At 39.2% G+C, this 26,031-nt stretch overlaps 1 protein-coding gene across 1 annotated transcript in view; it reads right to left on the minus strand.

The window, feature by feature from the left end:
* Positions 1-10,313: 10,313 nt before the first annotated feature.
* Positions 10,314-26,031, minus strand: part of LOC104529389 (protein shisa-9-like) — a gene marked incomplete at its 3' end in the record, with an annotated part of 157,809 nt that continues 142,091 nt past the window's right edge. The window contains exon 3 of the mRNA XM_010173686.1: positions 10,314-10,469. Within this exon, the coding sequence (XP_010171988.1) occupies positions 10,314-10,469 (156 nt within the window). The remainder of the gene's footprint in view (positions 10,470-26,031) is intronic.

The raw sequence follows: 26,031 nt of genomic DNA on the forward strand, positions 1-26,031 counted from the left end.
TAACTATTTTTTGCAGGAGCTATTTTTATTTGATCTGTTTCTTAACTCCTATAATTTTAAAGAATTTTTAGCAATCATTCCCGATTAAAGTCAGCTTTTTTTCCGAAAATTAGCTGTGACATAAGTTGTTTCTATTAGAAAATTATCTTTTTCTATTCTTTTTGCCAGAAGGAATCCTTTTCAAGAGAAAGTTATTAAGCAAGAGAAAAATAATTCAGAATTCCATAGCTGTACTTGTAGACATTCAGTTCTGTTTTTTTCTTCTTTCCTTCTCTTCCTGTCTCCTTCCTCTTAGACTGTGTGGCACTTGTATTATTAAAGTCTTGTGCATAAGTCTCAGAGGTTTCCAAACCAGACTTGTGTGTCAGACTGAGAAGAAAGTGTTCCCTGGCAATGCCCAAACTTGCACTGTCAGAAGAAAATCAGTTTCATAAGGTTTTCATACAAATTGGGAAAACCCAAAGGCAAAGCTGAACTAATGCCTGCTCTGAACAGACCCTTCTGAGTAGCCTTCACATAAAGCAAAAGCATTTCTGACCTATAGTCAAGGAAGAATCAGTAATGAAGCTCGCTTCAATGAATATTTAATAGTGCACACACACACACACATACAAGACTTCTGCTATATCATAGCGTTCAGCTCCCACCTCTACCCTTTTTTCCAGGAATTGCAATCATAACCATCCCTTGTGAAAATGAGAACCAACAGCACTGAGCTTTAGATCTTCCTCCCCTGCTGTGGCAGGTCCCTTGCAGAGGAAGGTGAACTTTTTGCAAGAGCACCTTTCATAGACTGGAAAGCTTTGCAAACTTTCCCACTATAAAAAATTAGCTACTGTACTTAATATCATTAGGATGGGACAGACTGATATTTTCATGGTGATTTTTTTATGCTATAGTGTAATAGCTACTACCTATCAGACTTTATTATTTATTTTTAGCTTCTCTTTTCCTCTTATCCTTCTTCAAATAAGCTGGCAGGGGTAGGACTTTTGGAAAAATTAACTGTGTGCATTACAAATCATGTTATTGCTCTTCCTCCCTCCATGCCTCAGGCCTTTTGTTATTATAGTATGAATGTGCAGGAGTAAAGCAATGATCTCTGTCACTTTTATCTGTGTAATTTCTCTCTTAAACACATTTGCTGTCTTTAGAACATCCTTTGCAGAACCAAAATAGCAGACAGATAACTGCTGCTATTTATATTGTATTGTTAATAAGGGATTCATTCCTACCGGTTACCTTACTAGTCATCATTGGTATTCATCGGTAATTCTGAAGAGCATCACACTACTGCTGTTGACATATATCCATGTACAAAGCTGAAGAATATTAAAGCTTCTCTGGTTTGAATTTTTGAATTTGTTTAGAACAAAAAAAAAAAAGAAAGAAAAAAGAAGTATTATTTGTTTACTTAGGTAACCTTGCCTTGCAACAAAGTAATCCTCAGACCTCCTTAAAATTACCAAGCCAAACCTGAATGCATGTTCATGTCACAAACATTGTAAATACAACAGACTTCAATGAAATAGTTTAAAGTTCTGTTGTCTACAGATTCTGATGTACTTGACAAAATAGTACTTTCATACAAAAATAACCCCAATGTGAATCAGTAGAACTATGGGAAATAAAGTATGACTATAGAAATTCAAGTCTGTTTCTCACCGAGTTGGCTTCCCAAACCCAAAATTCCTAAATTTATTCCTGAATTAAGCATATTGATTATTGAGGGATTTCAGAATTGTACTCTTTGGCTTCATTCCTTTATTCTTGTTCTGTTTGATCAGTTCTTATGGAAGTTTAAATCAAATCCCTTCCTTAAAAAAGCTACCTTTCATTTTCATCTTTGGTGTTTTAAAAATAAAAAATCCTGGATCAATCATTATAAACTTATTTATAGTTTAATATTGTCAGCATGCAAGACTGCTCTATAAGTAATAGTGGCCCTCAAAAGCCTCTAGATGGAGAAACTTTTAATTTAATTCAAGAAAATTTTCTTCTATACTGTTTCCCCAGAATTCATCAAAGTTGACACTTTGAAATAATTTAAACTTCACTTCCATGTGCTCAGTTTAGAACACTTTCTAAGCACTGTGGGTATTTAAAAATGGTGATGAACTCAAGACAGATTCTCAAAGTCTCTGTTAATTTTTTTTAAAAACTTCTATGGGGGAATTTGGATCACCAGAACTACTTGCAGGTTATCACATGTTGAGCACCTGTATGAAACTCTTATTGCCAAAATATTGCTGTGAATGACCTGCACAGCTAATAGTCCAGGAGGGGAAAATGAGTAGAGTACCAGTGTGATTGATGGTTAGGCTTCATGGCTGGAGCTGTAAAAGGCAGGCTTCACATTAAATCTAGACTTTAGCTGGGATCCCACAGCTCTAGCTGTCAACTGGACTCACATTCCTGTTATTTTAGATCTGCCTGTTGTGTATTATAAAAAGGAGAAAATTACTTTTATTTCATTTTTGATTCATTATCACATAATAAGGATTTTTAAAATCAACTACTTTCCAGGGAACCAATCTAATTTTTAGTGGAAGTGTTTGACTTCTCTCTAATGTATAATTACAAACGGATTTTGGAGTGGCATTTATAATCTGAACTTCTATGACTTTATTGGTGACGGTCTCATTCTCACTGATTTAAAGTATATGCTGGTAACAAGAAAAAATGGCTGTTTCTCCGTTGTAGGGAATCAACTGTAGGGAACATGGGTGGAAAGACTGTCAGTTTAAAAAATAAGAATTAAGGATGCACAATTTTAAATTTGCTATTTTGGTATAAAAAACAGGTTAAGAATTTTATAGATACTTATAAACATTCTTCATCCACCATAAAACCAGGTAGTGGACCAAATTTGAACAAAAAAAAATTCAGTAGGTGTGAATCCAACCCAGGAAACTGAAAATCCTGAGATAAACCTAAACTAAATGGACCTGAAGGTCAGATTTCTTTTCTTTCACAAGTTCAGTGTGTTGCTAAAGTCTTAAAAATGGGACAACTTAGATGGAAATGTTTAAGAGCATCTTATTTTGGTGTTAAAACTGCTTCTTGCAAACAGACTATTTGCAGTTTCCTCCCAGCAGCCTAGATGTCGCTTCTGCTAAGACCAGCGTATCCCAGAAGAGTTACCTTTTCACAGTTTCATTTGCTTGCTAAAGGATGGCATGGACAGTGGCTGCTTGGATGTCTGATTACTTACAGCAGAATTCCCCAGCCTCAGAAAGAATGTTACCCTGTAGATTTTATAGTAAAATGTTGTTTCTTTAAAAGGCTGTAAAAGAATGTCAGTGATGCAGTTGCTCATGCTCAAAATACTGAGGCTTTGTACAAACAACATATTTATAATTAAAATACAGCTGCCTCACTGGAAGAAGTGAGTGTGCTGGGTGATAAAACAGGAAAACGTTTTGATCAAGACTCCCCAAGCATTGTTATTTACCTATGGAGAGCATAAATAACAGAGAAAACATTTAAATCACAGAATGGTTGAGGTTGGAAGAGACCTCTGAAGGTCATCTAGTCCAACCCCACTGCTCAGGCAGGGACTCCTGGAGCGCATGAACCAGGATTTTGTCCAGACAGTTTTTGAACATCTCCAGGGAGAGAGCTTCCACAACCTCTCTGTGCAGCCTGTTCCAGTGCTCAGTCACCCTCATAGTAAAGAAGTTCTTCCTTACGTTCAAGTGGAACTTCCTATGCTGCAATTTGTGCCTGTTGCCTCTTGTCCTATTGTTGGGTGCCAATGAGATGAGTCTGGCCCCATCCCCCAGACACTCTCTCTTCAGATATTTATAAACATTTATCAGATCCCCTGAGTCATCTTTTCTCCAGGCCCAGCTCCCTCAGCCTTTTCTCATATGAAAGATGCTCCAGCCCCTTAATTATCTTAGTTGCCCTTTGCTGGACAAACTCCAGGAGTTCCATGTCCTTCCTGTACTGGGGAGCCCAGAACTGGACAAGATGCTCCAGGTGGGGCCTCACCAGGGTTGAGTAGAGGGGGAGGACCAGCTCTCTTGACCTGCTGGCAACACTCTTCCTAATACAACCCAGGATAGTGTTGGCCTTCCTGGCCACAGGAGCACACTGCTGGCTCATATTTAACTTGTCCACCAGGACTCCCAGGTCCTTCTCCTCAGGGCTGCTTTCCAGGAGGTCAGCCCCCAACCTGTACTGGTGCCTGGGGTTATTCCTTCCCATATGCAGGACCCTGCACTTTCCCTTCTTGCACCTCATGAGGTTCCTCTTAGTGGAAGCAAGAAAAGGTCTTCAAGGTTAGCACACACTGCCAGGATGTGAAGTTTGAGGGGTCTCAGCAGAAGACATAGCTGCAAGAAGTGACACTGTCACTTCATCTACTTGGGAAATGGGAAGGCCGAGGGAGCAGTGCTAGCAGCAGGGTGGTGAGGCTTACTACTGAGAGCTTCTGGCTTTTCTCCTGTGCCTGAAGGAGAAGCAAGGATTAAAGTGTGAAAGACTTCCTTAACAAATGAACACTCAAAAGCTTCAAATTCTCCAGCCACCTTGGGCTAAGTAAATAATAATAAGAAGAAGAGACCAAGCTTTTATGTCATACTTCCTTGAGATAGATCCACAGTTCCAGTGTTCAGTCGGGCAGATTGTCTAGTCTAGCATTATCCATGACACTAAACATACCTCTAGATATATGAAATCATTAACTGAGTCACCCTCTGGATATGACAAATGATGCAGTAATCTGTATTTCTCTGTTTTCATGGTGTTAGATCCAGGGAGCTACTCCCATGTCCCAGATTTTTTAATCCGTTTTTGTGCAACTGCTTATGGAAATAGTAGCTGAAAATTTCTTTACTCTTTGAAAAGAAAGCTCAATTCCTTTTTAAGCCTTGCAAAGAAATATGAATATTTACCTGTCAAGGTAATAATGTGGTTGGTATAGGAAAGTAAAGTAACACAAACACATTGTTGTGTCCAGTAATTCTGTAGTTCTGCTTTTTCTAAAATTAGACTGTACCAGCCCCTGTGAATGCACAGGCAGGCCTCTTCCCCTCTTGTGTGTTTCCATTTTTCCAATTAGACCCCTGAGGCAGAGCACAGTGAGCTATAGGGAACAGTACAGAATCTCATCTTCTGGTGAGATAGGCATCAGATTCTTAGGGGACAGTTGTGAAGTCACTTCTATTCTCATAAGACAGATCTTGTATCAGCATAGTTACAATCATTTCTGTGGAAATTGAAGATCTGAAGCTTAAGAGAAGGCACCACCAAATTTCAAATCAGACAGGAAGATGGTTTGAAGATAACACCTTAGAGTTAACCTTATGGCTTCCCGTTTGGATCCTTCTGTGTGTGTAGATGTAAAGGACAAATAAATTGGACAGTTTACTCACATGCTTCACCTTTTTGAGGGAGATGTTGCATTGTGTGTTGGTGCAGCCACAATATTTTCTACATAGTAACAGTGACCTAAAGGGGAGATAACTATTCTTTGAGTGTCATGTTTGCAGAATCTCACTTTGGAGTTTTGCAGCTGCAAGCAGAGCTAGAGCACTGTCTAATGTTTCCTTTGGGATCAAAGAACTGAAGCTTCAAAGAATGCTGGGAGCTGTAAACAGAGATGTGTTGGTGAGTCTGCTGCCAATTATATCCTCATTCTAGTTTCACTATATCAAATCAATTTGATCTGATTTAATTCCACAGGAAAATACAACTCCCAGCATCACTGAAGGCTTTCTGGGTCTAAGTTGCAGGGAGGAATTCTGTCCATTGTAAATCTTTTTTTTTTTTTTTTCCAAAATTTTAACTAGCTGAGTTATCTCGTCTTAAGTCACACTCAGTCGGTTCCTCAAAGGTTTGTGAGCGTGTGCATGTGTGTGTGAGAGAAGGGAAGTAGAAAGTTTATGAAAGAAATATAAAATCATGTTAAACTGTAGAAATACTTGTATTCTCAGTTTTTACATGTATGTCTGCGCACCTCTCCAGCAGCTGAGTGATCTTTCTCACAGTCCTGCAGGGCTTTGGAAAGTGGGGCTTGGGGTGTTATTTAACTTTTTGAAAGAAGTTCTAAAGAAAGTTAATCACTTTGCACTCCCTGAAACTCAGGAAACAAAACTAACTGTTGCTGAGTCAGGTTCACAGAACAATGTGAGTGATGAATAAATATAACTAATACGTCAGAATAATGTGGCCAATTTAAGCACTAGGAAACTCTTATTAAGCAACAGGATGGACTCCAACTCTTACAGCTTAGCAGAGTGGAATTTTAAGTTGGGTTGTTCATGCTTTCTGAATGAGTGTCTAAATGATGTGTATAAAAATTTGTGATGAGCTACCTCGTCGTGTCCTGAGACTTGTATTTCATGAAGGTGTTCAGATACAAGATCTTCATCCACTTGTAGCTTTAGGCATGTCAGCATTGCTTAAATGAGCAATAACCATTTAAGCATGGAGTAAAAACATGGTTGATGAACTGGAAATAAGAATAATTTATGCAGAAAAACCTCTTTCTGCACTTTTCACATAAATAATCAAATACTGCAAAAGCACTGAAGGAAACCAAGATCATGTCGTCTCAGGTGACCAAAAAATTGAAAAATCTAAACACTGGGTGTTATATTGCCACACAACGTTCAGTGACCACTTTTGGTGGGACTGGTCTTAGAGCTTGTTAACCCTTTTCCCTCAAATACAGTCTCTGACATTCCTTGGTGGGACAAATTTAGCCCTGTTGAAAAAAGATTCTTTAGCTCAAAAATGGACAAATAATGGATGAACAGTGCACCCATCAGTCAGGCAAGATAGGCTAGAGATGCTAGGAGATGGATTGCTTATCTGTTCTTTCCGGAAACGCATGGTGCTCTGTCTCGTTTCCAAGGGGTCCTTTGCCTTCTGCCAATTATTCCCTGGTGGTGTATGTGTTAAGATAGAAGGAGAGTAAAATTCTGGTTCATTGAGGAAAATGGTAAGTCAGTCTCAACTCACTATTACCTTGTACTCCAAGTACTCATCTGAGAATATAAGCTAGGCACAGAATGTCCTTGTGTTACTCAAAGATGTAAATACCAGCAGAGGAAAAGGTGAATTTGGTCAGTAGCTGCTGGTCAGTACTTAAGGAATTCTGGAGGCTGCAACAAATAAAGAAGTTCCTAACAAGAAATGAGAAAAATACCCTCTTCCATTGGGTGTGTAAGGGTTTGGTTGTGCAGCTTGAACTAGTTCACATAAAAATATTTTACAGTTTAAGTAAAATACATCCACATTGGCCTTTTCAACTCTCTTCTCCCCTGTTTTGCCAAATCAGACCCTGTGCAGTGCACACGTTGCATTGCGCACATGCATGAAGAGTCCAACTTCAAATTGCTCTCTTCTGAGCTATATGATTTGGATTCTAGTGTGTAGCTTTAAAATAGCTTTCTAGGGATCAGCTTGGCTTCACTGACAGGTTGTTGGTCATTCCCATTCAGTAACACAATGCAAATTAATGGCAATGACACTGTTGTCTCTTGTTTTCACAAGCACTTGAGTCTTAGGTACTGAATTTAATGCAGAGCACAACCCAGAACAGAGCTTACTGTGATTCGCTGCTTTTCCATGAACTGAATTTTCACAGCAGCCAGTAACTGAGGGATGAGTAGCTCACTTCTAAAATTAGATAGCCAAATTTTTAGGACATCTGTAGTTCAGAATAAAGCAGCTGTGTGGAAATTAATTTAATACTGCCTCTGGTAAAGCATCACTTTTTCAGTTATCTAAACTTCTTGCCACTTACGGCCCCATTATGATGAGCGATATTAATGTACTATAGCTACATTTGCTACAAAGCAATAGCAATGCTTCTTCCTCCATCCCCGCCCCCATTAAAGAAAATAATTAAGCACAGTGAACTATACCCAAACAATAGGATCATGTGTAGTAAGAGGCACTTAAATGAATATGGTTTGCTTCAAATGCATGGAGAATATAGAACAGAGCCCTTATTAAATTTCTGTTGTGGCAAATGCATCCACCCTCAAGCCACTATCAATGCATGCAAAGGGAAATGGACTACACTCATTAACCTGCTAATGGGCATCAGTAAACGGGACTCTTGAATGTTAGCCTATAAAAAATGCCATTGCTCTGTCACATGAATAGAATACCAGGTCAGGGTGAACTCAGTCTACGTCTCTTTGTTCAACAGATGTTGTCAGGTTACATTTGTATTGGTAGGCCTGATGTAGGTCTCTTGCTATCTCCTCTCAGAGCTCTCATAAAGCCAATACGAACTGCAGTGCACGGTCTGCCTAGCTTGATGTCAGCGTGGGCACAAACCCAGGCCTGGCTGACATCATGAAAAAACTACTATGTCATCTTAGGATGTACTCAAGAGGTGTCTCTTGGAAGGAATCATGGCCCTGAGAGTCTGAAAGTGGTTAAAAACTGAGCACGTTTAACTGTCACTCCGTATGTCCAGACAGAAGGTGTGAATGTACAATGGCTACAAAATCTCTGTTGTTTTCTGCTGAAAAGTTTGGATAACAATGCATCACTTTTGTACTTCTCTTGTGAAAATTCACCTGAATCTAAAACTTGGATCATGTAGTCCAAGACCAGTAGATATACAGGGGGAAAAAAAGAGAGAGGGGATAGGAAAGATAGGGGAAAAGCACAGGAAGATGGTGCAATCCTCCTGGAAGATGTCCCTGAAAGTTATATTTAATTTTGTTTAAGATTCTGAGAGGCTTTATACAACTTCTGGAGCTGAAGTGCACAATCTTTCAAGGTTGATTTAACTGTATGGTTATAATCTAGCTGCTTTAAAAACTTGTACTCAGACACCTGAGAAATATCTAAGTACTAATTTAATTTTTTTTTTTTTAAAAAGAGCATTCAGGGGCTCTTGGGCAGATGAAAGAAGTTTCTTTTGAGTGTTTATCTCTTGTTTTATTATGCCTAAGTATCTTTTAGCTTTGATGATTGTCTTAACTTAAACTGACATCTGAAAAAGAAGCCTGATATCAGTGCATAAATCTGTGATAATCACCACATCATTACACTGTATCACCTTTTGAAGAAGGAAGTGTAAAGCTACTCTGTCTATATTCAAAATTCAGCAGGGAGCTGTTAACCTTTGTCTTTTAAAAACAGATTAAAAAATGCTACTTTTGAGAAACAAAAATGGCAAGCTAAAGCAAAGCTAAACTATTTGAGATGGGGCCTTGATGTACATTTTTAGAGGTCTGCTATCCTGAAGTTTGGATAAAGGAATGTCAGTTTGTGATAAAAATTTTTCTGGTGTGATGAATACTAGATTCTTAAATCAGAATATTCTCAGCTATTCTGCTGGTTTTCTGAGCCACATAGCTCTGTCTGGAAATAGACAGTGTGATACTGCTCTAAATTCCTGGGGAAATGATGTTAACATCCGTATGTGTAAGCAGAGCAAGGGTTAGTGAGAAGCAGTTTATGAGTAGATTCCCCCCAGTTCTTAACTTACTATTGTATAGAAGGGGTCTGAAGTGAAAGGTGATAAAGGCTTTCTGTCTTCACATGGTGTGCAGCAGGTGTTTACAGCCCCTTAAAACTATTATCAACTTATGCTTCCAATATGAAAATTATGTTGCAATCTTTACCCACTATTGTCCTTTCCCTCCCCACAACTCTTTCTTTGAGGATGTTCGCCCATTTGCTTATAATAATGGTGTATGATGTTAATCAGTCACAGAAAATAGCCACCACCAGGATCTTTATTAGGAGCTTTATGATGCATTGATTGTTTGAAATCATAAGGCCTCAGAATATTCCTTCAGTGACCTACTAATGCACATCCTGCAGAAAATGTGAAAGCTTTTACTTCAGAAGCATACAAGCATCTTCTCTTTTTGGAAGTATTTAGCAGGTGTCTAAATTACATGCTTTAAAGTTGCAATGTATGTGATGTTTTTCTCTCTCACTTGTGCAGACAGGTATGGAAAATACATACTGAAATGTATAGGTAGGCATATTCAGGGCATCAAGAACTAGAGCTAAACACTATGCATACAACAGGTGAAACTCACTGAAAAATGACGTAGAGTAGGCGTGATGTGTTTTTTGTGTGCATATATAGACACATATGCTTATGATCACCAATTCTTACACGTAATTTTCTTATCACTAATTGTAGTCCCCCTGTTAATTTTAATACATTTACAACTAACATGATATTCTATTTGAAATTCTATCATGAACTAGTCCAGATGAGCAAGACTTTGTTTTTAACTTTGAAGCAGAATGTCAGCTGACAACAGCAAATGCAGCCTAGTGATCTAAAGGAGAAGTCATGCATCGTGTTGCTTACTTACCGACTGCCTTCAGAGAGGCGTACTTGTTAAGCTCTTTGCCTGGGGGCTGTTGCTCATATGGGTTTGTGATCTGTCCCAGGCTAGGATATGAGTGTTGATGCGCCATCTGAGGAAGGAGGGGAGATGTTGGCATGACGTTATTCATCTGTGGTGGATCTGTATTAAAGAAAATCGACGAGCATTAAGAAAAAAATAAATCGGTCTTAAGGCTTTAACATCGTTACCCAGTACAGATTAGACAGGGTATGTCATGAGATTTAATGCAACAAAACACTATTTACTATGAAGTGGGAGCTTGAGTACAGCAAACCTGTACTTCAAACAGTTAATGCAATGATTAAAGGCTGACGAATGATTGAAGGAATACATGCTCACTTTTGTAGAAAAAAAGATCTTTGAACTAAAAAATAGGTTTTCAAAACAATTCAACACCAACACAAAGTCTGAATTTCCTGCAGCATTAGGATACAAGCTAAAACTTGAAGTTTATTCCAAGGTAGCTTGAATACAGGACAGTAGTATCACTCTGTCTGTGCAATTAAATAGCTAGGCTAATTTCAGTTGGCTCAGGCAGGCTGCTGCATATATGCAGTTACACTGCTGTTAATACCAGAAGCAGCTTGGTTATTTGCACAGCATTATGTTGTGTTCTGTAGACATGCCCCACAGTGCAAAATATGCAATTTTGGCTTGTGACTATCATTAGGTAATTTCTTCAAAGCTCATACTTTGTCCTTGTGTTTTCTCCTTTTTCCTGACAGTACCTATCACAGTATGTTACCAGGATGACATTTTCTGTAGCAGACATCCCTAAAAGCAGGAGTTAATTACTGCTTAGGTACAGTTCTATACCAGCACTCACCCCACATCCATTCTGTAGTTGATTTATGGTAGAGAATACAGCCTAGACACTTTTCTTTCTAAGATACACCATAATTTATTAGTTATTTTTAATGTTTGATTCCAATTTCTGAAAAGTTTGGTCAGAATTGTATGCTTCACTCTCTTTTATGGTTGTATCTACAAGTGCACTTTTGAGGAGGAATGCTAGCACAACCATAATTCGGTGACAGGGCAGCTCTAAAGGTACCAGCATGGGTGGGACCTTTAATATATGGAAGGTGTCAACCTTTTACCACTACATTCGTGAATTTTTTTTCTGAATAGATCTGAATCAGCACTTTGTAGATGCTACTACTACAGAGTTCCCTTGGGGCAATTCTTATCATTCAGTCTGTCAAAATATCATGATGTGATGAAAGCGTTGTGAAAGTATTTCTACACTCACTGCCAAAGTGACTTACAGCTGTGGAGACTTGCAAAAACAATGTAAATAAGATATGGTTAACCAGGACTGTTTTTCTACCTGTGTCTTTTACTTAGACCTGTTGATGTTACTCAGTCATCTCTTTAAATGTAGCAAAGAAAGTTACCCTGGAAATGTACTGGGGAAAATTAATTATGTGTACTGGTTTTCGTCCAGGTGTTTGGTGGCAGACTATGTTGTTACTAGGTTACTAATGTTGCTGGAGTTTGGTTCTTTGAGTGTTTATGAAGATGTAAAGAAATATGTTTTCTGTTTCCAGATCATCTTTGACTTATCTTTGCTTGTTAAAAGTGCAGAACTCTCCTGAATTAGGAATTTCAAGCAAATTAATGGCAGTCATTCTTTCAGTGCCGCACTGACTGCACGGTGCCCCTCGCTCATACCCAGGTGCTTACACAAGACTAAGTCATCACATAGAAGATACAGTTCACATTGCTCATTCGGTTGGCCATTCGCACAAAGTAAATTCAGCAAAAGGCCAAACTCTGGCAAAGTGCATTGAACTGTATTGAAGAAAGATTCCTATTTATAAAGACTCCCATTGGAATGGACTCCTAGGGCCTAAAAGGAAAATCTCAGCTTGATATATATATTTGTCTAAATCTGAATCATACTAAATTTTAGTCTAACTGGCCATAACTGGTGAATGTTGCGTTTGTTTGCAGGCTCAGTAAACCGTGTGGGATCTGATGCTTTATCTTATCCTTATGGGTTTCTAGAAAAAAGTGAGCAAATGGGGCACTTCTGTTGTTTTCTTCACACATAGTTAGTGTAATGTTGGTGGGTAAATTCACCTGTATTTGGATACTATTTAGGAAATGTTTGTAATTGAAGTAACAATGGTGTAATGCAAATTCTGCACAGGCATGGTAATGGGGATATAAGTCCAGCCACTGGTGGAAGCCTAGGCTTAGCTGTGAGCAACTGGGAGGTTTTAAACAGGACTTGCATGCCTGCTTGGTGGCAATCTGCACTTATAACTAAAAAAGGTATCGGCTTCTGCACGATTGTCTTGTGCTTGTAAACGCTGCATCAGTCTCAGCAATACTGAGTAGAGAAATAAAGAAATTTGACTACAACCACTTCACAAGATCTCAATGTGAAAGTGGAGATTTTTCAATTTGAGGTCTTGACTTTTTTTCCTGAAATGGAAAAAATTAGTAAGTGTTAAATTTGGGGAAGCAAATTATAATCTATTTGATTATTCAAAAATAATTTTGGATACAAGGGATTGGTTTCAATTGGAAGAAAGTTTAGCCAGAAGAATCCCTACCAACTTTATCACTGACCTCTAGCGCCAAGTTAAATCCTTTATACTTATAAACCAGATATTCTGTGATTAGTATTTGCAAATAGCTGGCTTCACTGAATGGAGACAACTTTAACCTGAAAGCTGTGGCTGTGCTGATAGATTTCTCTTGGCAACCTGACACTGGGACATTGTCCAGCACAATATTTCATATAACCAGCTGCACTGTGACACTACCAATTTATGTATTTATTTTTAAAAGATGGAGGATATGAGCATCACAAAGAGTCAAAAAACTGTTTGTGCTGCTTCTAGCATGAATAGTCAGGTCTGATTAGCAATGGTGATATTGTAAAAAACCTGCAATTTTCACAACCTATCTTATTTTCTGCTGAAGCAAGGAAATATGATGCCAGGCTGCTTTCTAACCTCCCAAGACTTTGAGGAGTCATTCTGGACATAGTGTTGGTGGTTTGCTCTCTGTCTTCCTACTGTCAGCCCAAAAGGAAGAGTTTGAAAAAACATGCTGGAGCTCAACACACAAAAGCTGGATGTCTGCTGGGCAGAAAATGAGACATACAGGAAAAAAGAAAAGCAAAAAAGGTCTTCGAATGCTGAAGAGTGCTTTTGACTGTTATCCCCTTAAGAGGTCTAGGTATAGAAAAGCTTGTGGGAGGCAAATGGAGCAGAAAATAAGAACTGTGAGGAAACTGTACCAAAATCAGTTTATAGCTAGAGAAAGTGGGTTTTACATCCCAGCCACCAACAATAAGCCTTTGGAAATGGCTAAGGGATTGGCTTCTGGTTACAGTCCCAGTAGTTGACGAAGGCTGATCATTACATTATCTGTTTATTGTCTTGACCTATATTTCAGCCTGTGCAATTGAAACTTGTATCCAGATTTCACAACTAACAGCTTACTGCATTTTTCAAGTGAAAATACTTTTTTTGGAGTGTTTCCACCCCCTCTCTGATTGTAAATTTTGGAGTTGCTTTGGTGTGAATCGTGGTGAAAACAATAATGTAATTGGTTGCTGTAGTTATGCCACGTGCTATCCAATTACGATGGTGTCATATCTAATTTATGCACTTCATTCAGAAGTCAAGGAATGGGCATCTCAGCAATTATTAAATATAAATAAGAACCCAGTGTGGAAACACCTGACACACCATGGTGACATGTATGAATGTGGTAAGACAAGGCAAAAACCCCAAAACTACTTTCTGCATTGTTTATAGAATAGATTTTGCTGTTTCCCTAATTTGATTATTCTTGTCAAGAAGCTGCCAGGTTATGGGTAATATTCAGGGTTAGAGGAAGGGATGCTAGTAGGCTGCTAGTAACAATAAGCTTGTTCACTGTTTGAGAGCCAGCAGCTTGCCATCAGCATCCCTTAAGCTCAGCCAGTATCCTGCTCCTTTTCAGCCATGGGGGAGTAAAACCTGTTCTGTAAAGTGGCCTGGGGATTCATTCCTTTCTGTAGCAATTAAGTCAATGATTCGGTGCTTGAAGACAGGGAAAATGAAAAAACTATAGTCACAGAATGGAATCTGTTAGTAAATGAGCAGTTACAGGCATAAGGAAAAGAACAAATGAGATGGGCGATGCAGCAACAAAACAGGAGAGGATGGGGGAAGAGCAGGAAAGCAGAATGAGATTTTGCTTTAAAAGCCACCTGCAGACACACATAAAAAGAGATGAGAACAAGACCAACAAAAGAAGACTGGGAAGTCAAGGGGGGAAAAAAGGGAAAATTCAGAGCAAAATATAATAATGTTGAGCATTTTCAGATACTCAAGAGAAAAAGATATGCCCTGAACTAAATAAAATTGAAAACAACAGCTATGAAAAGAGGATAGATCTGAGTGATTAGAGAATACCAGTATAAAATTGCTCCCCTCCCATCCATAACTGCACTGCCACCAACATGCATATTTGCCTTTGTTCTTGAATGTATTATATTTAATTGTCAAACTAGCTCATCCAGTCTTGCAAATCCATACTCACTTTCTTACAAGCTTCGCCAACAGAAACTACAGGTGCTATTTCTGCAAAATCCCAGATATGATGAAAGCTGTGGGATTTTAACAAGTTGACTATGCTTGTAAACTAATTCCTTTCAGACCAATTCCTTCCTGGATAAGAAGACTGTTCTCCCTTCATGAGACTGAGCCTTCTGTTGTGGTGAAACTCAAATCCTTGGCCTGTGTACTTGCTCTTGCCACTCTAGGGTGTCCAAACACAGTTGAACTGACCCTCCCTGAGGTTTTGTGTGTGTGCATTTTCCTACGCCTATATAACTTGAGTTTGTTCTCTCTTTTTAGGTATTGTATTGCCATTGCCATTATCTTTTTATCTAGAATCTTTGCCCTCTCCTTCAGATTGGCATTAAAAGTTGTGTTTTTAAAGGATATTCTTATTCACATCCAGAGCATCGTCGCATGCAGGAGCATACAAGGATAGGTCCTGCAACAGCTGGTTCATCAAAATCAGGCTGCACACCCGTTAGATAATGCACTGTTTGTGCACATATAGACAACATATATATAATGTGTGGTCCATACAGTTTAGTAGCTGCTCTCTGTCCACCAATAAATGTGTGACAGTGTGACAGGAGACTGCAAGAACCCCACTGGGATTTATATGCAAAATTGTCTCTGAAAGGTGTATGCTTATCCCTTGCATTAGAGTTTATGCCCCGAAACAGCTATCTTCTTAAACCATTTGGTTTGCATTAACTGTTATAAATCTGCATGGTCTTGTTCTCCATATAGTTGTAAAATGGTATTTTAGCTCTTGTTAAATTAACAGCACTCTGCAACAACATTTTCCACAGTCTCGTGTAAGTCCTAAACTGAAAACTATTCCTATTATCTAATCTTAATTTCTCTGCCTTGCAATTTAACTGGTTTTCTATTTTAGCAAGACCAGATGCTCGCAATCCAGCTTCTGTACCATTCATTATTTTATATGGGTTTTTTTTTTCCACTTTTCAAATATTTGTCTCTTTTCTGAAGTAAATAATTTCTCCTTTCAATCTTTCTTCATCTGACAGTCCTTCCAAGCTTTGATCATTACTGCTGCCATTTCTCAACACTTGTAGCCTTGTGGTGCAGCTTCTGAGATGAGGCTCTGCCCTCAGTAGCACATGGAGTTGTGTTATTCTGTATATAATGGAATTGTAAGTCATCCCTATAAATCTCTGCCCTTTATGATATACAGACTTTTTTGTTTCCTCATCGGTTATGCACAAGTCATGTGAGTAGTTGTATTTTCCCTAACTGTGATAGTTCTAAAACAATACATAATTTTCATGGCAATTTATGCTAGCCAGTTATCTCTTCTGTCTCTGCACCGTATCACAAAAACATTCTTGTAACACAGACAACCTACCCATCTAATCACCATCACAAAAAGGATCTGAAATGAGTGGGATGGCATTTCATCCAGAAAAAAAATGTTTCTGTTTAATGGAAGTGACAGCCTACAGTGTAAACGCCTGTCATCAGACATACTGCCTTGTGCCTTCCCCTGTCCTATCAAGCAATTGTAGGAGTTAGTCCCGTGCTACATGCTATACTCTTGATCCTCCATGGTGCCACCGAATGCGAGTGTCTCTCAGCATGGTGATGCCTAGTGCTGTATGTTTTCTATTCAATTCCTACAAGATTAACCTCTTGGTCTGTTGCTGTCTTCCATGGTAGAGGTTACATGGTCTTTCACCTATGGATATCCTCAACACATTTCTGAGGAGAAGCTTTTTTCCCCAAAACAGAAAAATGCTGGACACAGGAACATTTTCAGTTACATTGTCAGATTCAAAAAGGTATTAAACTCCTTATGACACAAAGGTGTTGTGGGCTGTGCTGACAGCATGGAGCATAGGCAAGTGAAGTGTATCCCCTGCTGCAAGTGTTCAGGAATCAGCAGGGTTCGTAATGCCGACTGACACCAAAATTCCTCTTGGTTCAAGTTGAAAATTGGCAAGAGATAGGATGACATAGTAACTCTTAGCACCTTGGTGATTCAATTTGAGACACTGATGAGCAAGGTTATTGTGGATGCAGTCTTTATGAGAAAGCATTAGGGTAGGGAGATTCACAAGCTGATGTTCAGAGATTATGTTTCATCTGGACATGGGAAGGAAGGTCGAGGAGCCAGGTCACAAAATCCACAGTGCTCTGCCCTTGGTGCGTATCTTAGGAGGAAATTAAATGAGATGCTGGAACAAGTTGCCCAGAGAAGTTGTGGATGCTCTTCCCTGGAAGTGTTCGAGGCCAGGTTGGCTGAGGCTTTGAGCAACCTGGTCTAGTGGAAGGTGTCCCTGCTGATGGCAGGGGGGTTGGAACTGGATGAGCTTTAAGGTCCCTTCCAACCCAAACTAATCTATGAGTCTTGAGATTTTCCTCTGTCAGGCGAGATAAACTACAGAGGCATATCAGTGAGCTGTGTAGTCAGAGTGCTGTTGTTGCTTGAAGAATGCCTCTGTTTTTAAATGGCAAAATTCCCAAGTTTCCTTCCAGTGCAGTGGAATTCTGTGCTGCTCTCAGATGAAGGCAATGCTATCTACACACACTCGAAAACAGATGGATTCATTCTCAATACTTCTATCTGAAGTGCAGATGAGGATAGCACTAATGTTACAATACAAATCCTCCCCCCTCCACCCCTTTCATTTTCTGTCTGCATCCTCCAAACACTTACCTATGTGAAAGTCGGAGACCGTATTTCTTTGATAGGGTGGATTGAAACATAAAAGAAAAATTAGTAGTAATGTGGCCAAAGAGGTGTGGGACTCCACTGCCACCTGAGTCCAGCCAGGGAAGTGCACACCATGTTCCTGCAAAAGGGCCTTTTTCTTACGGAATGTGCTGCTGCCACTTATGTTTAAATCTGGGGGAATCTTATGCCTCTGAACTCTTCTGAACTCTGTCTGACAGGTTACAAACTGCATCTTTGTGTATCAGTTAAATTCAAGGGCTTCCTACTGTCTTCTAGATGAAGTTTCTGATGCTGCGAGGTGCTGAATTCTCTGTGGTCACAGGGATTTAGGAGATGGGGCCTCCATCATGTTTCAGGTTTGGGCTCCTTGTTTCTGGTTAAACTCCGAGTGTGTAGGAGCCGAGTTCTGTGAAATCAGTTGGCTGTTTTACTGCCGTCTGAGGAGGGCAGGAGTGGGATATCACTGGCCTTGTGACTAAACTGCCTGGAAGCCTTTCTCTTCTGCTTTTCATTTCCCTTGGGCTCCATGCTGTAGCGTCGCACTCACGTTCTTGTAATATTTCTGGGCTCTTGCTTTGCAAAAGTGCTACAGTCTGGGGTTGGTTTTCCATGTAGGATTTTATTATGTGACACCATATCTCCTTGTATGAAGGTTATTTTTGTGTCCTCCAAAGGTTTGCTTTTCCTTCATAATTACTCACAACCTGACAGAGTTATAATCCTCTGATAGGATTTGTGACATTGTAATCTTCTCCAGAGCAACCCACTGTGGCTTCACAAACAGAGGATTATAACCTTTAAGAAGGCAATAAGCAGATGAACTCTTGAGATATCAAGACCTTGCTTTCATATCAATTTCCAGTGCTTGAGTTGTGGGAGGGCAGGGAGCGGTGCTGTGTTCTCACAGCCACCCACGTTTCTGGTTTTCTTCATCTTCTTTTGCCTCAAGTAGTAGAGTTGAGAAATTAATTAAACCCACCAGTTATACACATTTCGAGCACTGCAAATATCCTAGCTATGCAAATTAAGAAAAGATAAATTCAGCAAATTTGACTAACATAACATAATTTTTTTTGCCTAGAACATTCTTTACGCTTTCCTGTTTAAGGTATCAGTTGTTTTATAAATCAAACACTTCTGTAGCTTTTCATAGAAATAAAGAGAGTCTGCTAAGATATACAACCCAGCTCATATTCATTGTTTTACCTGTTTTGTCTTTCAATGAAATGACTTTTCTTCCAACAATTAATTTATTTTCATTTACTGGGAATGTGCCTGATTATAATATTTAGTATTGCTTCTAAACATTTATATGCCTTCCTTGTTTATTGTTTTGTCTTACCATAATGGTTATTGATGACCAATAAGTGTAAATTTTTATGCACCTTGAATGTATTTAAAATTCCCTTCAGGCATTCTACTAGTTTGTCTATTAGCTGTCCCAATATACCCACTGTTTAGAAGGAAAGACTAGACAGTATAAAAATTGTAAAAACAAATATGCTAGTGACTTAATGTCTTTGTTATTTACTGTTATGTCTATGAAGTAACTTAATGATCTCCTGCCTATAGCTTGTGGGTAACAGATTGCCTGCAGGATTCTTGCATGGTTCATGGGCAAAGGTGTATGAAGAGTTAAGATTTAAGGCAGAGGGGGAGTTAAAATTGGAAGGAAGTTGCTCAGCATTATTACCCTTCAGTTAGCAAAGGTTGGGGACCATTTCAGTAGCTAATCATCCAGCTAGTATGGGGTTAGAGAAATATTTTACTTAAATATGTATCTCACCCGAGCATATCTCAGTGGTATATTCTGGCCTGATATACCTGACCCAGCAAATGTGTGTGCTTTTTCCTTTCTGGAGTAATTTAGTTTATTCATTTAGAGTCTCTCTAGAGACAAAAATATATCACTGTGCTACAGTGAAGCTGTAATATCCAGTTATGGATATCTTCTTTCCTGATCCACATGAGCAGTGCAAGTCTTATTGATCATAGAATCATAGAATGGTTTGGGTTGGAAGGGACCTTAAAGATCATCCAGTTCCAACCCCCCTGCCAGCAGCATTATTAATGTTGGTGTCATTTTTATATTTTTTTTTTAGTTCGTGTTAAGCAAACAAAAACTCAGAGAAAGAACTCAGAAGGTCGGTGAAGAATTAGAATTCTGTTCTCAGAGCAATAGCCAGAATTTGTTATCTTTTAGAATAGTGGAGAACAAAATTTAATGATTACAAGAGAGGATGAATGTTACTTGGTTGCATAGAAACACAGAAAATACAAAAGACTGGCTTTTCAAAAGATTATATCATTTATCCCATACTCCTCTCGGGAAGGGTTACCTATACTCTTGGTAGATGTTAGTCGTGCTTTTAAAAAGCCTCCAGTGAGGGGCTCCACAGCCTGCCTACACAGTCTGGTCCAGTTCTAATGCTAGTCTAGTGGTATCCTCACCATTAGAGAACTTGTCCTATTTTCTGTTTTACATTTCCTTTAAGGCAGTTCAAGTCCATTAGTTCTCTTGCCCTCCAAAGCTATGGAGAGCAGATGATTACTATCCCTTGTGCTGCAGCATCTTATGTATTTTGAAGTCTCTACACTACAGAATAGGAATGCCTTTCAGTCTTACAGAATTATTAGAGGTCTCAGAAATCCAGCCTTTCTGAACACATCTTTCTTGGGATTTGGCATCTCTTATCTTCTGATATATCTCATATCTTGCAGGATCTCTACTTATTTATCCACCCTAGCAGACCATTTCTTCTCTGGCATCAGCATGGTGATTTTGATCCATTTCTGCCTTCAGTCCTCTAAAGCCCAGAAATCCTTTTGTGTCAGACTGCTCTTTACCATCTCATTCCTGTCCTGTATTCAGTTAGATTTTTGTTCTTCTGCATAGAACCTTACATTAAAGATAATGGTGCTTAGAGGACTCAGAGTGTGCAGGATGAATCCTTCTGGGCGATCAAGTAGAAACATGTTATAATTTTTCCAAGTGCTCTTGAAACCTGCCTGTCCTGTCCTCAGGTGTGACCCCTCCCTTTTCTGACGCTAATTTTGGTTAGTTTCTTAGAACTGTTGCCTTTTTTAGTGAATACCGAGGCATTGTCTTCTAACAAGATTCTTTGAATCTTCAGATGTTAGCTTTTAATAACTAGAAATTAAACAAAAATGAAGTATTTTGAAGTTCTGTATATGGTTTTCTTTTAATCAACAACCAAGCCTTATTTAAGTGAGCGTTTATATGAGCCACAGTAATTTGGATTGGCCCTTTATGTAGAATAATAGCTTAATATTTAGCTGCTTAGTTAGGATGTGTTCCACGTTGTTATTTCAACAATTGCTAGATTCAAATTATTTTCTATTTAGATAATGTTGTTTTATCCAAATATATGCACAAGAGTTTCAGGGGAAAAAATTAGGTGTGACAGAAGATCAGACGAATAGCTTCTTTCAAAAAAGTAAATTATATCTTTGAAGGAAAAAAATGGTATATTCTTAACTTCCCTCTTATTTTTAGCCCATCTCATTTGCTTCAGGCCTCTGAAATGAAACTTGAAATACAATAATGTAAGCAAAGTAAACTAAATATGTCTTACAAGAGTACATATAAAGCTGGTAAGTGTCCAACTCATTTTCTTTAAAGTTAATCACTTATAACCATCCAGCCTAGGAAAGAGGTTATCATGGTACCTTGTAGGTAGGTGGTCTGACTAAAAGTTATATATCCTATTTACAGAGCTTGACATTCTCACCGGGAAGAAAACATATTTAAATCCTACCCCTGTGATTTGAGAAGAAGCACGCATTGCCAGCTTACAAGGTTCACTGGTTTTTTAGTCACAGCATTGTTACCAGTGTGTGCCAGATGTTTAGGTTGTAACTCTTGCTACGTACTTGGCATTGGCCACAAACCAGTTACTTGTTTATAACTTTCTCATTACTCACAAATGTTTCCTAGTGTAGCTACTGATGACATTTCAGCAAGAGATTAAATAAGTCTGTTTCATACTTAGGCACTAGAGATAGAAGAAAAGATAAAATGGAAAAATAGATTTTAGAAAATAATTTTTGCACTTTAAATTGTGAATTTCAGAAACTATCCTGAGAAACAGGGGAAGAATATCTGTCTATTTTTTTCCTGGAATTATCACCGAGGTATTTAGTAGGGGAAGGGACTTATTCCTAGGTTTTTTATTTGATTTTAAATTGCAGATTTGTAAGGAAATTAACATCATATTACCAGGTGTCATTTAATTTAAATATTCTAAATTATCTTAAGGATCATTCAAAAGTATACTAAGTGACTTCCTCCATCCTCCCATTATTTGATCGTCCTATTGGTGATGTACATACTGACCTATTGAAGGAAGTGCCAAGGAGATATGAGAGTGGAGGAAAGAGCAAAATCTTTCCATAATTAGGACATTGGTAATCCTGTATCAACAGGAACATTTTTTTTTTCCTTTTGAACATTTCAGTAATGTTCCTATTTTATTGTGAACCTTTAGATTTAAAAGGCAGCTGTGATAGCTGCTGTCTCAACCCCCATGTTATCTTAAGAACCCCTTATGTGTAATTTCTATGATCAATAACGTCCTTGCGCATAACCTGACATGCAGCATAAAGATGACCTAGTTCTATTTTTGCATTTTATCGGCCTTTTGTAGAGTGGGAACTCTGCTGTTAAAGGGACCAATGATGAACATATGTTTCAATAAATGAGAAAATCTTATTGCTTTGAAGAAGGAAATTTCGATGTTTTTTACAAGACTTCAACCACCCAAAGGGAGGTTAAGGTTATCCATCCTATTAGAACCTTTTTGTCAAAAAGCAAATATTTTCTTCTAAATAGTCTTTACTGAAAGCAGTAAACTGCAGTGGGCTAGGCACAGGTCATTCTGTTCCTCTGAGAATAAGGCATAATGGGCTACATTATCATAGGCACATGGCTTAGTCAGGAATATTCTTCAAGATAGGCACCTGACATGAAGGGAAAGCTGGAAGGAGCCTCCACATGTTCAGAGGTGGAAATCAGAATGGATTAGACACGTAAGACTGAGCACAGGAGCTTGTGTGAGCTGTTGTGCTATGAGGTTGGATACTCTGCACTACTCTGTTTTAGTGTGTGCGACGTTAACACTGTTGTTATCAGTGCTGCGAGTACGGCAGCTGGGACCGTTTTGTTGAATCCGTGTCCCAAGGGCGTGTGCTCATGGCTTATGCACCATCCTCTCTCATCCTGCCGTGACAGAGGTAAATCTGAGACCTGCAGTTCTTCCTGCCAGAGAATTGTACTGTGTTGCCAGGTTTCTCTCAGAGCCTTTTCTTTTTTTATTGCTTATTTCTGTTCTCCATTATCTTACGTTTGACTTTTTCTTTGTCTTCCTCCTCCGTATAATCTGTGCAGGGAATGATGGCTTGGCTGTGTGGCATCTTCAGCCATTTCTTTTCTTCAAGTTCATAGCTGTCTGTGCTATTTTCCCTGAAAAACATCTGCACTGCAGGTGTCTGTACTGTCTCAGAGAGACAGGATTAGGATATGGATCCATCAAAATGTCTCCAGCCTAAGTCTTTGGTCTCCAGCTTATGTCTGGAGAGCCAAGATAACTGGCTCTGGAGCCAACCCTGCTCTGTCTCAGGGCCCAGACGCATCATTGTTGGCAGGTGAGGTCTCTGCCCGGCACCGCAGGCGCCCTGGCCCAGGCAGAGGTACCCTGGCTCCAGAGCAGCCTCTGGCACTGCTGCTGGGACGGACTCCCAGGCTTGGGAGGGGCCGGCACAGCTGGACTCGGCAGTCTCTGCAGACATGTAGCTGTAGCCAGAAAGGCAAAACAGAGAGACAACAGTGTCAGCAGTCCTGTCCTCTTCCTGCCATCTTATCTGGGGGGCTGTTGCTCGCCCTACCTCAGTACAGACTACAAACACCACCTCACCCCAATCCAGTACTCTCCATCACTGAAGGCTGATGTAGAAGGGCCTTTACAGCCTGGCTGCCAATACCACCCATGCTGGAAAGGTGGTTGAGGAAGGCCACCTAGGTCCTTTGTTCCATCCCAAATGTTTTATTATCTTGTTCTTTTTCTTGGCTGCATTTAAGAAGGCTATTACAGCAGGAGGAAGATATACTGTTGTCTCTACACACCACACAGGTTGCCCCCCCTCCTCTGAGAAGGTAAAAAGTGCATATACTGGAACCTTTTGTTTCTGAAGAAAAACAATGCCAAGCTAGCCTGAAGCTGCAGGAATGGGAGTACTTGCATTGACATAGTTGTGTCCAGAATGGTCACACCAGACACACTTCCTATCCACTTTTTCTCCTCTATTCTCACTTTTGTGTTTCTGGTTTGAGAAGACAATGTTACAGGCACATGCCACCCTTCTGTGGAATAAAAAGAAAAAAAGAGAGGAAGATCCACAGATGGTTATTGTCTTCTAATTGCTGCTAAGTCAATTTAAAATAAAAGGTGTTCAGCTCTTATGATTATAATATAAATTCTGACAGAGTGAGTCTACAGTGAAGAAACTGGCTTCTGTAAACTACTGGTTGGACAGTTTCTTTTATTTTCTTTGGAATTTAAAAAACAAAAAGTCCTGGTTTCAGCTGGGATAGAGCTAATTTTCTTTTTAGTAGCTAGAATAGCACTATGTTTTGGATTTAGTATGGGATTTGATATGTATTGCTTACTTGTCTATTAATTCTTCTTTCTTACTCATTGCAAATTGGTGTATTGTACAATGGGTAAGTTGAGGCAAAGGTGTGAAAATGTAGATCTGATATTTTGAAAACTGTCCTATTTAGGGTGAGGTTTTGCTGAATGCTCAGGCCAGCCTTTACTTTGTTCCCAGTGAAACTGAGACTTTTCAAGAATAGCAGAATCAGGCAAATTTAGAATGTTTCCGAAGCTCTGTCTGAATGTATTTTATGAACACCTACTTTAATGGAGTTAGGCCAATATTTAGGAACTGAATTGCAGTAATTCAGCGTGTCTCTGTAGTGATACCTCATCACTGTTTACTTCACAAATGTGGTGCTGATAAAGTAGATTCACAGTACCTTTTATATCCTCAACACAGCGCACATGTCAGTGTTTATTTGTGCTCCTCACTGCCAGTGTGCCTTAACCTCATGCAAAAGCCCTGTACCTCACTGAGAACATCTCACCCCATTCATCTCCTTTGACCTTCCTGATGAGACCAACTGCTTATTTGTTTCTCTTTCAGAGCTGTGTTTTATAATGTGGTTACTGGAAAGTGACTGAGACCAGCCACCCTTTTCACAAAACCCACTGAATAAAATGAAATGTTAAATAAATTCTCAGTCCCTTGCAAACAATCATGGGTTATGTTTGCACCGAGGCCTTGGAGGTGGGGTGGTTGTTACCCCATAACAGTTCCCTGAGCTCTGGTTCTGTCTTCCATTAAATCATAGGAACATTATTTTGACTCTGGTATATAACCACTCTCTATATAGTATCTATATTCATGCAGTATTATCTTTCCTAAATGAGGCAATGTACTAATGAGTGACATTTCTGACTTAAGGATCTTCATTTATTTAGTTACAGTCCAAATAAAAAGCTGTTATCTCACAGTCCTTTACCTTTCAGCAGGGTAAGTTGGATGGGTTTACTCAATGTGAGCAACCTTTCAAAACTGGACCTTTTCCCTCTTGATACTCAAACAGAAATACAGGGTCCTGGGTTTCAATAATTACTTACAGTGCCACTACATCAAATATAAGTTCCTTTAAAACCATAATTAGCTGATACAAAAAGATGAATTAGGGACTGGGACAGTTTATTTAGCAATGATGCTAATTAGCAGTGCTGTTGAACTGAAGTGCCTCTTGGCATGGGAACAACACCCAGAACAGATTTTGAGTGTCTGCCCAGTGCTACCTGCCTAAAATAAAATGTATCAGAAGGCAAGCTGAATAGGGGGCACAATTTATGTCCCTTTATACTATGACCTTTTTTGTCATTTCTGTCTCCTTATTAGCTGGACTGTTGTCACCCGCTGGTCTTTCACAGTGCAGTTCTTCATCTCAAAAATAGAGGCCCAACAGGAACAGTAAAACTGATGCTTCTATTCTCAGACATTTCTAGTTATAACCTATTACTCTGCATACATTATTTTTAATGAATTGCAGAATGCCTCTTTAGCTTTCTCAGAATGTCTTCCAAGAACAAGGTTTTGTGGACTCCTGCCAGGCACACACACATATGATTTGTATGCTGTCCTTTTCTTTCCTTCTTGGTAGCAAAACTGTTTTGGCAACAGCCTTCCTACACTTCCTTCAATTGCGTTTTGCTCTAAAACTTGTGGAAGCCAAAGCCTCAATATTCTCTGCCTTAGTATCAAATCCAGTCCGGTGCTGGGGGCTTTCTGTGGGCTTTCATTTATGAGAGCTTAAACGTGC

Source organism: Antrostomus carolinensis, unplaced genomic scaffold (assembly GCF_000700745.2).
Source record: "Antrostomus carolinensis isolate BGI_N321 unplaced genomic scaffold, ASM70074v2 scaffold28358, whole genome shotgun sequence".
NCBI classification, from domain to species: domain Eukaryota; kingdom Metazoa; phylum Chordata; class Aves; order Caprimulgiformes; family Caprimulgidae; genus Antrostomus; species Antrostomus carolinensis.